Here is a 13,118-nt window from a genome sequence, read left to right as displayed (position 1 = left end):
AGCTCAAAGAACAAGAACAGATCTCATGTAATCGTTTAAAACATTAACTGCAGTAACTCATTAACCACCTTCATTAAGAGATGAACCACTGTTAGATGTATTTACCTCATGTATGTCTCTCATCCAGCTTGTTATACTTTGAAAACTGTCCAGATTTGTGATGTCATATACAAGAACAAAGCCTTGTGCACCACGAAAATAGCTAGTACTAAGTGTATGGAATCGTTCCTGGCCAGCCGTATCCCTGAAAGAAATTGTAAGATATCACACACACATGCAAACAAAACAAAGATGATCAAACTACAGAACCCCCAAGAAAAATCATTTTAAGGAGTATTCTCCAAATTTTGAATGGCGTACCCTAACATGAAAGGAATAAGAAAAGATAAGGATGAGAGAGAATCTGGGTGGTAGACAGAGCAGTGAAAGAAATACCCTGGAAATTTATTCTGACTAATACAGCCCTACTAGGGAAGGCAAGCTAGTGGTTGAAGACTGAATGTAACACCATTGCTTCTTCATATACATAATCATTAAGATCAGTACAACTCAGGTGAGTGTAAGCACTCCAGGAGTCAGATGACATCCCACGTTCTGACAAGCCCTTTGTAAACCGCGACACAGACAGTAAGCTGGTTTAGCTGGAAGGTAGATTTTGGGAAAAAGACTAAAATACAGGGATGCAGAGATTCCTACACAGAATTATGCCTTAAGAAAGCTGTAAACAAGCCTCCATGACTTTGGTGTTAAAACCTGAGAGGGAAAAACTGCAGCTCTAATACTGGTCAGATAATTTGAGTAGAGTTATGTCTTGAGAAGTTAAAATACTGGTGAATATAAATAACCTTCAGTATTGGATGCCTGGAGAGATGGCTGTCAGTAGCCCTATGTAGCTTTCACAAAAACTTCAAAACCAAAAAACAGAGTGTAGGTTCCCAAAGATTAATCTTATTAGCTTTCTCTTGGTGACTCTTTTGAACATGCATTTGATGGGTAATGAAATGTAGAATTTTCTTGCTTTGTCACTTCCCTCGATATTCCTATACAATTAAGTATAGTTAGTATGGATCGTAGATCTTCACTGCTTGTATGCTGTAAGTTTTATTGTTAAAGCAACCTAGCGACAACCCTCTTTTTAACTTACATTAGTTACTGCAAAAAATATGCTCCCCTAGGCCAAATTCTAATTTTAAAATGGCCTAGTAGGAACAGCTGCATTTTAGGAAGATACACAATTAAAAGCAGATGAGATTTTTCATGCTGTAACGTAATTTAGTTGGCTCTCATTTGTAATACAAATTAAAACTTACCATATTTGAAGTTTCACTCTTGTATCATTAAACGTTACTGCCTTTACTTTAAAATCAATGCCTAGAAGAAAGAAGAAAATCTGTAACATTTCTCATAACAACATGGATTCCCTTTGAAGATTGTTTCTTAGCTCTAGTTATCATGCAGTTTTGAACAGAAAGTGAGAAGGAATTATATCAAACAGAATAACTAGCCAACCATAAACATTCAAAATCCAAGTTGTAAAAGGAAATTACTCAATGGTGAAAACAGCTATGTGCCAATACATTACACAAATACAATGCAAAGCAATGCCAATACAAAGCAATGGAGGGGCAAGTCAAAGCAAAGGTGCAGATACTCTGAATAGGCAAGTGACACAACAGCAGTTTCACGGCCTGTGCACAATAATACTGGACAAATTTATTGATGATTTCAGTTGTTTCCAGGTTCATCACAACAGTGTGGTGGCTATGAATGGGGAGGTAGAAATGCTTACAAAGCTGTTACATATGCAACACCATTTTTCAGGCCTTACTTCCAAATCCCTAATAATAAAAAAAAAAAAAAAAAAAAAAAAAAAAAATCTAGAATTACATGAACAGGAGTAGGAATTAGCTGTACTAGTTCAATGTAAAGTCAAACACCCACTGGACTTCACTCAAAATGAAGAGGATTGTCTCTACAGCCTTAATCACTGTTTATCTCAGATCTAATGCTAAAATCAAGCATTAGCACTTGAAATCAGTGCAGAATGTTGTCTCTACGTACACTACAGGTCTTTCCTCAAAGATACTTTCCTTGTAATTTATAGTGCTGGTACTCCAAATGTGGTAGATGATACCTGGATTTATGGTTTGTTGAAGCTCTAATCTTAGTATTGGAATCTCCCAGCTATCAGCTGCTGTTTTAGACTGACAGATTTTCTCACAGTTAACCATTTTTTCCCCAATTATTTTATTGCTGAAATTTGAAATCTTATTTCAATAATATATGATAATTTCTCTGCTCACTTTTTTTCCTCCCAACAATAAGGCTATTTTTGCCAAGTATATTAAGTGAAGGTGACACTGGAATAACTCCCCCTACTACACAGTCAAAATTCCATAAGGTCAAAATACAGCTCCTTAACATGACTTCAGAGTGGCTTTTGACCAGTAGTAATGTCATTTGAAAGGACTAAACAGATTGAAAAAGCACAAAAATCGTAAGTTAATACCATTGCACTGATTTCTGTAACAACCTGTCTGCCAAATTACTTCATCAAAGGAAAGCATCCATGGCAGTAAACCAAAACTGCAGTAGAGGAAATGCTCCCTTCCTTTTTACTGACAGATGTATTGTGCACAAAACTTTGGCAAGTACGCTCTCACATGCATGATTCCAATGCTACTAACATTTTTGTGTGTATGTGGTAAAAGAGTTTAGGTGGATTTTTAAAATTATTATGATAATCATGTCCTTCGCTTGATGAATTTTTATTGAAGCTCCAATGGAAAGGAAAGATGAAATAATATAATTGGTATCTGTAATTAATATTAAACAAAGCTTCCTTGATGGAATTAATAATGTCAGATGGAAATGTAATTTAAGTCAAATTTGCTCATGTAAGGTGGAATTCCAACGTGATGGAAACATTTGCTCCTGAAATTCACATGGTTTGTTTAATTATCTGTATCACTTCCTACAATTGATGTTAAAGCAGTTGAGAGGGACAGAGTATGCACTGGGAGGCTGAAATGTCACTTTCAAATGGTGCATTGGGAATACAGTAAGAAGTTATAATCCATACAGGGATTCCCAGACCTATAGGAAACACTTCTTAGTTGACATACATTTTAATAATAAATTGCTATAAGCTTTTTTTATTTATAAAAAGGGAAGCAGAGTGCTGAATCAGACTAAAACTTAATCTAAATTAAAATAAGGCTTATTGACTTCTTAAGTCAACTTCAAAATTTATTGACCTAAAAGGCCAATGAATGTTAGTGAAAAACAGAAGTCAATATGTTCTGCATGCATGAATTGTTCATGTCTTTATATGAAATTTCCAGCAAACTTAGCAAATTGGAAAGACAGAAAAGAAAAATGAGAAATATAATGCCAAAGACAGCTCACAGATTTCGGATGCTTTTAAGCCCATGTATTACACAACATGATCAACATAACAAAGCAAGCATTGATTATTGCTCTTGACACAGATGTTATTTGAACGCAACAGCTTGTACTTGCTTCCTTTAAGCTATCAAACAAAAGCAAGAAGGGGTAAGGTGGGCACAAGTTCAAATTCTAGTTGTTATTTCCAACTCTTATAGCCATGAGATTAATTTCCTTTATTTATATTCCAAATAATATATACACCCATATTAGGACTAAAGCACCTTAAAGACAATTAGATCTAAGAAGCATCAAAACAGCTGGTCACAGGGAAATTCAGCTGTGAATTGCCCCTCTCTTCCCTCAATATCTATAAAATAGTATTCTATAGTAAAACAGAAAATTACAGCACGCTTTTCACCCCAATACAGCTGGCAAGTTACTGACATAAAAGGCTCAAAAAACCCAGTATGTCTATCCAGTGAAATTGTGAGTTTGGGCAGTTTGGCAGGATGCAAAAGTGACAGCATGGGCAGAGGGTGGTACATGCCCAGGTGCAGTTCTACCTAGACCACCTACTGTCATACAGCCGAAGCCAGGACAGTCTTCAACTCTACAAGGAGGGAAGCAGTTGGCATTAACTCCTGCGCCTGACCTGGGCAAGCGCCCAGAGAGCTCTTGTAGGTTGAGTTTCTACCATGTTAGGCCTGCCGGTACTTAACCCTTACTAGCTATTGGTGCATTACTTGAATCACTCCTGTATGTGCCAAGGCATATCTGAAGCACAGTGGTAACTGAGCAGTCACAAGTACTGGTAATTACTCTTGTGGTGAGAAAAGCAATTCATGGGATAAGATGGTTTGTTAAGAAAGTAAGAGTGACAAAAAAATACAGCCTTGGAAAAAAATAACAAATAAGATTAAGATGCAGATTACTGCTAGTGTTGTTAATCCAACAGGATTCCAATGCTACTAACATTTTGTGTGTATGTGTGTATGTTTACCTTCAATAGGATTCATTTTTGTTGATTAACTCTACTTTATTTCCTTCTAAAGTGAATATCAGGGAATCTACAGAGACTTCAGAGCTGGTTCTCTTATTCATTGTGCATTAGAAATGAATGCATAAATCACTTGACTTTGTAACTTTGCTCTTAATAAATTTTTTAATACATGCATTAAAAAGCAAAAGTTTCCTTTTGAGGAAAAAGTCAAAATAATATTTTTTTTTAATCCTGAAGTGGGAGTTGCAGCACTTCCAACTATGACAGATTTGGGAGCACTCGTACTTCTACAAAAATGTTTCTCACAGAAAACACACGTGTTGCAGGACCTCAGCCACTGTAATACAGCAAAATAACCACCTCACATCCTGTCAGATCACAGTCCTGCTCACTTGCACACAAATGGGGGTTTTTTTGTTCATAAAATTTCTCTATGGCTTTATATGCAATGCCATCGTTTAAACAAAAACATTTATTTTTTATAGTCTATTCATAATACAATGCATTTGCCTTATGATGCATATAAGTTTAATTAGAAAACTATATCTGCTTATAATTTACCCAAACTGCGTAATTGCAGAGGAGGAAGGGCACCCAGCTTTGAGTGTTAGTGCTGCGTAAGAAGCTTTCACTGAAGATTTACTGTGGAGGCCTTTTTTTTAACTACAAAATACATAATTTTATAAAAGTCCACCACTACAGAAGCCTACCACAAAATGTTTGCTTGGGTTTGGGTTTTTTCCCCCCTGCAACAACACTAGTATTTTTCCCAGTAACACAAACCTGATTCATGATGAGACAGAAACGAGACTTCCAACAACCTTTTAACTTCTGTGCCTACCACCCTTTGCCACGAAGGAAGGTGGTGGCACACGATTTTGCCAGGGAACTCAGATGGCTGTGAGACTGCACAACCTAGATAATCTTCCCTGTATTCAAATCACCGTTTCAGCTGGACAGGTAGGGTGAAAAATCAATTAGCATCAGATGAACTGCATCAACAGGCTGCATGGCAGATAGGGATCATATGACTGAGCTTGTATGAAATAAACAGGCATCCAGATGAAATCAGTTATTTGTTTTGATGGCGTCAACACAGAGGAAGAAGACATCATGAACAGAAAAACTATTGCATTGTGCCTTCTTCCTTTACACTGTTACGAGCCACAACCTTTAGGCCATGCTCTCAGTTGTAGCTGTCTTCATGAAAAAGGAACTTCCACTTCCAGTATTACTCTTTTGGAAGCCATCACTCACAGTCCCATTTGTTTTAGAAGTTAAACCTCTAATATACCACCTCAGATGGAATTAAATAGAACATGGTACTTCAGAAATAACTTTAAAATCACATTTAGGTTACAAATACCACATCTGGATGATTCATTTACATTTCAGTTAAACATTTGCTTAAAAAGATTTTAAATTTCACAAGAACAGGTTTCAGGAACAGTAACAAAACTAAGGAGGTTAATTGTTAAGTCCATAACTGTCACAAAGCTCTTCTATCCAAACTATTCCTTAAACTATTTCAATCCACAACTTGGAAAATATATTTTTAATATCACCACCACACAAGGGTTTTTGACTCTGCAGTGGACTGAATTAAGAGTAAATGAAATTGTGTCTCAAAATAATAACTTCATGGTCAGAAATCTATGCTCTGATATAAAACACATCAACAAAGCTGATTTTATTTTCATGGCCATTCTTTGGGACTCCTTGCTGAGCCTGGTAACAAGCTGCCTGTTATAAGGATCAATTTCATTACTGTAATGCTAGTAGAGTTCTTCCTTTTTTGTATGTGTTGGTTTCAGAAGCTGCTTTGCAAGAATGGGCAAGAAAATACAAAGTGGTTTAAGTTCAGCCATTCTAATGCGGGCAGGTCAAGTCACCTTACTTATATTAAGTATTCCCTGGACCAACTACTACCCGTTATTTATTCAGTTAAACCAACTCGTCCTACACTGAAAAAAATAAAAAGGACCATACATATTCCAAATGCAGGAACATACAATTTCTTGTGCATTCACAAGAATTCACTTCAACTTCCTCTTCAAGAGCACAGGAAAAAAAAAAAAAAGAAAGTAAAAATATTTCTTACAGACACAGAAACTTTAAAAATGAAAATTTCCCAACCAGAAATTGAGGAAAATCACTGTCCCTGGAAATGTTCAAAAACAGTGTAGATGAGGCTCTCAGTGATAAGGTTTAGTGGTGGTCTTGGCAGTCCTGGGGTAATGGCTGGACTTGGTGATCTTAAAGGTCTCTTCCGACCTAGTCGATTCTATGATTCTATGAATATCTCCACAGCAAATCAAACCGCTGCACCCACATTACATGTTTTCACCATATGGACAGTCAACTTGCAGTTCCCTGTGGCACCATGCGCTGGTATACCATGACAGTGGGGAGCTCTCCATGATCCCGCGTCTGCAGAGGTGCCCGGGAAGGCAGCACAAAACTACCTGGGTCTGGCAGAGCTAATGACGTCCATCACAGCAATGGACTTGCTTTAATAATCATGTACATGGCTACCCACAGTAGAACATATCTTGATTTTATAACTTTAAAAGTATCGGCACAGAGTTAAATGCCTTTCTGGTATGAAAGATGAAGGAACTGGGCATTTTACTGATGTCCAGCAACTCTCTAAGGTAGGCATCGTTTTCTCTGCACCCAGACTGGTGTATAGCAATAGAGCCTGTCTACAGTCGTGGGCAGTTAAGAAGTAAGAAACAAGTTGTTGTCGTAAGTTTAAAAAGAAGAGTAGGTTCTGAAGGCCCCTCACAAACAGCCGGCACACAACCGTTCTGGAGCCAGGGTGACATGTTTCCTGACACCCTGCCAAACCTCTGCACAGGTTTACGCCGCTAAACGTGCCTGGACACAGGCAACAGTTTAACCGAGGGAGATCTGACACCTCCGCCCCAGGCAGCGCCGGGCAGGCTGTGTTTGAAACGGCCCGCGGCCGTGAAGCGCACCCGGGGAGGGAAAGGCTGAGGAGAGGGCGGGTGCGAAGCGGGTGCCCAGGCGTCCGCCGGCCCGCCGGGACACGTGCCAGCCCCTCGGGGCGACAGCGAGCGCGGCCGTGCCCACAGCCACACGGCGGGGCTGCTGGGCCGTGCGGCGGGCACCGAGGGGCGCGGGAGAGCGCCGGCAGAGCCGGCTGTCCTGGGGCCGCCGCCGGCCCGCGGTCACTCACCGATCGTGGCCAAGTAGGAGGAAGTGGGAGCCCCGGCGGGCGGCGAGCCGGGATCCGTGTACCTCCGCACGATGGAGGTCTTCCCCACGCAGGACTCCCCGGCCATCACGATTTTCACCAGCAGCGGCGGCGATTGCTCTCCCCCACCGCCCTGCCGCTGCCCCGCCATGGAGGGCGCTGAGTGCCGACCGGGCCGGGCCTGGCCGGCCGAGGCCAAGCCGGGGCTGGGCGGGGCGGGGGCCGCCCCGCTGCGAGGGAGCGGGCGCCGCCCCCGCCGGCGGGGTGCGTGTGCGGGGGAGCCGGGCACCATCTGCGCCGGCGGCTGCGGGGTGGCGCCCGCCGCCCGGCACAGGTGGAGCGGGCTGGGCAGCCCGGAGCGCCGCGTGCGGCTGTGGCGTGCGGGGCGAGGGGGGGCGCGGGACTCAGTCGGCTTTTAAACCAGCTTGGAAGAATAAAGCGGCTGTCTGCTTTTGGTTTTGCTATCTGGCCGAATGTTGCTGTCGTTACGGCAGCCAGAAATCTGTGCACACGTTATAGAAAATGTAAAACTGGCCAAGCTCGAAATTATTTAATTCCTAGGATTGCTAAAAAGGTAAAATCCAAAATGGTCAGCATGAGGTAGTTCTGTGCTGTAAGACGGTGGTGCTGTGGCCTGCCCCAGTCCCGGAGCTGCCACCGCGGCCAGGCCTTTTGTGCTGATGCCCGGGGACTGAGTTTCTCAACCATCTCCACAGTTTGCCTTCTCTCTCCCTCAGCTGCCACCGGCTATGTTTCGGTGACAGCCACTTCAGGTGACAGCCACTTGCGTCCATCACCACTCCATACTGTGCGGTGGGGCCATGTTAGACCTCTTACAGATCCTGTGCAGGCTTCCACACGCTGTGCTTCAGATGCTGCCCTGAATTAGGATTGTGAAATCATGCAACTATGCACTTTTTTTCATGAAGCTTCATCACCAAGGGGGAAAGAGGGAACTTTAACAACCCACATAATACTTCCCCCCATGAAGTACAGAGATAAACAGTCTGGTTTCTCATTATTTCCTAAAGTTAAAGACAGAGACAGAGGAAACAGGTTGTAAGAATTTCCTGTTTTTCACTTTTGATTTGTTCTCATCTGACAGTCGGCATTACCGATAACATACAAACAATGTGTATCCAGTGCAGGCTTGTTGCACGTTCATCTGGATGTTTTTACCAGAATCCCACACTGCCCAAATTATAAGGCCCTTGGGCATTTGCCTATGTGCACATCGAGCTCCTCCAGTGTCATAAATTCAGGAAGGGTATATATTTGAATTAAAAGTGCTCATAGACATTTACAAATATTTGTGTCTATCTAGGCCTGTAATGACTCCCCAAAGATTTTTGACATTTTCATCTTCAACCCTTCAAGCAACTCCTCAATCAACTCATGTATCACAGAGCAGTTGATGTAACATACTCACTTTTTGAGGAGGACAACTTGTGAGTTCTACCTAGCACAATTCAGGACATTCTCTTATCAAAGGACAAGTATTATTTCAGGCTTATCTCCTTGTCACCCCACTCTGAACCACACAGCAGCCTGCACCTTGACTTGCCAGAGGTGGACTGGTTAGCTACAAACCTTAGGACTTTGTGGTAGGAGACCTTCAAAGGCTGACAGCAACTTTTTTCTCAATAACTACAGTTTTCTTAGTTGCTGGAAGAATGAGAATTTCTGCTACAATCTGAAAAATAATCAGTAGGAAATGACTGACAAATACAGCTGCTGAGTTAGCTGGTGCTTTAGGAGTGACCTCTGGGAGGTGGCTGTGTAAAAAACCCAATGCTACTGAAGAAGGCATCAGTCAAATTGTTCCCATTAGGGACAGACAATGGCTGTGTATTGATGAGACTGAATACATTCTCGAATGACTGTTGGTGGGAGAAGTTGACCCTACAGGACACTTTCAGTTAATGTATCACATTATGAAATAATCTGAGGAGCCTGTCCTGCACAATAAAGCTGCAGGCATGTGGTTTGCTTTGTTTAAAAAACAAAGGCTAGGAGGGAATATGGTTACTCTGTGTCAGAGATTAAATTATAAGGAGGTAAAAAGGCTGCTGAAACAAAAAGATAATAGTGTGAATAGCTGTACACTGACCATGAATATGGCCAAGCTAAACATTGTGAGCTTTCTAGTGATATTTCAGAAAATTCCTGCAATTGAAGTAATTGTGAGAAAATTCTTAATAAAAGCAGAACGAGATGGATTTGTCAGGGAGGCTATAACCACCTGCAATGAGGAAGGACTGGACTTCATAAACCAGAACACTGCCTGTGGGAAACATCCCCTGCCATCTCAGCAGCCCTGTGAAGTTCAGCTTCCCCATGCAGAAATTTTAAGTTCCCATTAAAGTTATCATTTCCCTTTGAAGTTATCCCATATCTGAGCGATGATGAGGTGCATCTTCTGGTAGTTCTCATGGATCAAAGGTGACGATGTGTATAGGAAATCTGTAACACTTACAGATAATCTAATATCTGCAGTCACGGAGAGGTGTCTTCAGCCAGCTGTGCATCAATCCTGCTCTGATCCCTCCACGTGGCTGCAAGAGTGAGGATAAGACTGGTGCTATGTCCTGTAGATGGATGCTGTAGCACAGGTTTGGCAGATGCATGCAAGTGGGCAGCATGCTGGTTTATAGATATACCACAAGACTGTCTTTATTGTGGGGCCTTCACCCATTCTCTGCTCTGAAGCTGTTCCTTAAAGAATAACTTTCTTTAAATGAGGGCAACGCTGCAGCTGCCTGCAGCAGTTAGATTTAGGTGGTAGTCTGGAGTGTTAGCAGTGATGCTAGATTAGCTTGGTCTTTGCCCTCTGTTGTCTCTCAGGCCATCCATTTTAAATGAACAGGCTCTCCATAGTGTTTTGTACATTTGAGTGTTGATTTATGAGCAATGTGCAAGGCAGGATTCTAGCTAATATCTCAGTGAAACTGAATGCTCAGGGTTACTGCTGCTGTCAGTGAGTTACAGTATCACTTTCCTCATATTCCTATCCACAAGGGGACAGTCTTTCCATCTCTTACCACTGGCTAACACTATTTAAAAGTTAGCTCCTTGAAAAGCCACCATTCAATGATTGAAATTTAATTTTTCTTTAAAATACATGTTTTGTGCATTATAAAAAGCTTACAGATATTTGTAAACTATATGTTATTGTATTTATAGAGCTAATCATAAGTAAAGTTAGTTTAATTAAACTAATGACTTGAAAATAGTGACTGTGCAGCTACAAGACAATCCGTGCAAAGCACAAAACAAAGTTTCCATGATGCTCATTGAGATATCCTTGGAAAAGAATGTCTTTGTCTTACATTCAGCTTTTTTGGTTGCTTACTTCCATTTCTTTGACTCTGTCTTTCCAATAACATGATAAATAGTAATAATAATGATGGCATAATTTTTATTAACATTGTATGGGAGACCTTTCATTTTCATACGGAGAAATTACTATAATTATTATCATTTAATTTTATAAAGTGTTGGGTTATTACAACCTCACATTCATTTTCATTGAATACTTCTAAATGGTTAGGGCTACTTTTATAGCTATGATACTCAGGTTTTTGCTTCTTATCTGAAATGTTCTGTTTAGGAATAACTTTCATGCAAAACATCCAACATAATTTTGTCACTAAGCCTGCTTTGCACATTCTTACAAGCAACCATTATTAAAAAAAAAAGAAACCAACAGTTAGAGAGACGAACGTAACTACAAACCAAGGGTGAAGAAACAGCAGTGTTCAAGTACAGCCCTGTTTCTGAATCATAATGGTACCTTTACAGATGCCACAGTCTCCTTAATGAAATAAAGCTTACAGAATATCACAGAGATTCAGTGTATTCCCATCGGAAATTATTTTGATGCAATATTAGAATACTAATGCAATTACAGATATTAGCAGCATATTCCTGCAAGTTTTCCTGAGCTGAAGGTAGAAGCTGAAAATGGTAATAAGAAGAAGAAGTGAGGTTTAATTTGGATTTTAAATCCTCAGCACTAAGTCATCGCTCCTGTCAAGATTATTAACTGAATAGATTCTGTTAAGTGACCAAAGTGAAACTCTTCGCTTTCATTAGTGTTAAGATAAAACCACTTCTGAGTGGACGAAAGTGAGGTAAATTACTCATGACAGGCAAAACAAGGTTCACTAATCCTTAAATTAAATTTCTGGGCCAACTGTAAAGTATTTCAGTTATTTAAAAGACAGGATTTACTGTTAAACGGGAATATAATTTTCAAGATTTCATCAGAGAACAGGGCACTTCTCGTAGTCAGAATGACTCAAATGTGGGTTTACTGATGAAAACTCTGTTGGAAAGCGATCGTGATGAAGTACCCATTGTTTAGAGCTGCTCGTGACCTGGTTCAGAGCTGTAGGGGATTTTGATTTTATTTTCCTTAATAATAGAAGTCATCATTACTTACTGGGTTAGCTTATTATTTTCAGTTAGAGTATCCCTTGATAGCCCCAGATACAAAGCCACATTTCTGACCAACTGATAAGGAAGACAAATATTAGCAGAACAGAGGTAGTTCAAGCCTTACGTCAGGGGTCCTGACTCCTTCAGAAACTTAGAATTGAGACCAACGAGAAGACCAAGAAGTATTGCCTTCAGCCCCATCTCAGCATCGTTATTCTTGGATTCACAGAAGCTGTTAGCTATGAATATGCAGTAATTTGCTGGTAAAATTGTTAACTTTAAGAACACTTCTAAAAAATAGAAATATTAGAGTTCCTATATCAGTAAAGGTAGTCTTCTGCAGCTCCTTTTGCAAAGTATGATTTTTTTCTGAATCTGGAGCAGCAGAAGAAATAGATGTTTTAGTCAGAGACCATACTGATTGCCATCTGTATAGTTAATAAAATTCTAATTATATCTGAAATCTGCTCAGAAAAAAATTACAACATTTATGGCAGGGTCACAAATGTTATTTTTTCCCTTTAGCTTGACCTTGCCTCATGTCTATTACTGAAATACCAGAACACTGTAAATGAAAATTAAAATTTCTGGAAAACCAAGCTTTTGACCAGTCCTAGTATCTGAGTGATCTGCTGCTGTCAGTCACTCACTGTCAGCCTTGATCACTGAACAGCCTGAGAAGTACAAGCTTTAAATACACACACTCCTCCCAGAGTCACTTTCCCGTTACTCAAACTGTGCTTTCTTTGGGTTGCTGCTTAATTATCTGGTCAAGATTTTCAAAATTGTTATTCAGTGTTACATTTCTAAATTAATATACAGGAACTTAAAAAATCAGCTAGCTGCACAAATGCTAAATGGAAACTGCTGGACCCTCAGAAATTTAGTAATTAATTTTGTTGCCTACATATAGCCTTAGAAAAGTAGTTATCAGAGGCTGATTCTTTTAAAGATGCATTTACTCTCCAGATAGTTCATAAAGATTACCCTAATGTGTTTTTATCAGATGGAAATGTTTGAAATATTTTATGCACTAGGTGGCCAATTGTTATCTGCATGGAGGTGAAC

At 40.2% G+C, this 13,118-nt stretch overlaps 1 protein-coding gene across 2 annotated transcripts in view; it reads right to left on the bottom strand.

Moving 5' to 3' along the window:
* Positions 1-7,816, bottom strand: part of LOC115615797 (ras-related protein Rab-10-like) — a 31,360-nt gene extending 23,544 nt beyond the window's left edge. For both annotated transcript variants that reach the window (XM_030504397.1, XM_030504405.1), the window contains exons 1-3: positions 7,593-7,816; positions 1,311-1,371; positions 106-244 (exon numbers count right to left, since the gene is read on the bottom strand). In XM_030504397.1, the coding sequence (XP_030360257.1) occupies positions 106-244; positions 1,311-1,371; positions 7,593-7,761 (369 nt within the window). In that variant the 5' untranslated portion in view covers positions 7,762-7,816. The remainder of the gene's footprint in view (positions 1-105; positions 245-1,310; positions 1,372-7,592) is intronic.
* Positions 7,817-13,118: the final 5,302 nt, after the last annotated feature.

This window comes from Strigops habroptila, chromosome 1, assembly GCF_004027225.2.
Source record: "Strigops habroptila isolate Jane chromosome 1, bStrHab1.2.pri, whole genome shotgun sequence".
Lineage (NCBI taxonomy): Eukaryota > Metazoa > Chordata > Aves > Psittaciformes > Psittacidae > Strigops > Strigops habroptila.
Note: the sequence above shows the minus strand (reverse complement) of the source record. Positions and strands in the feature narration are given on the sequence as shown.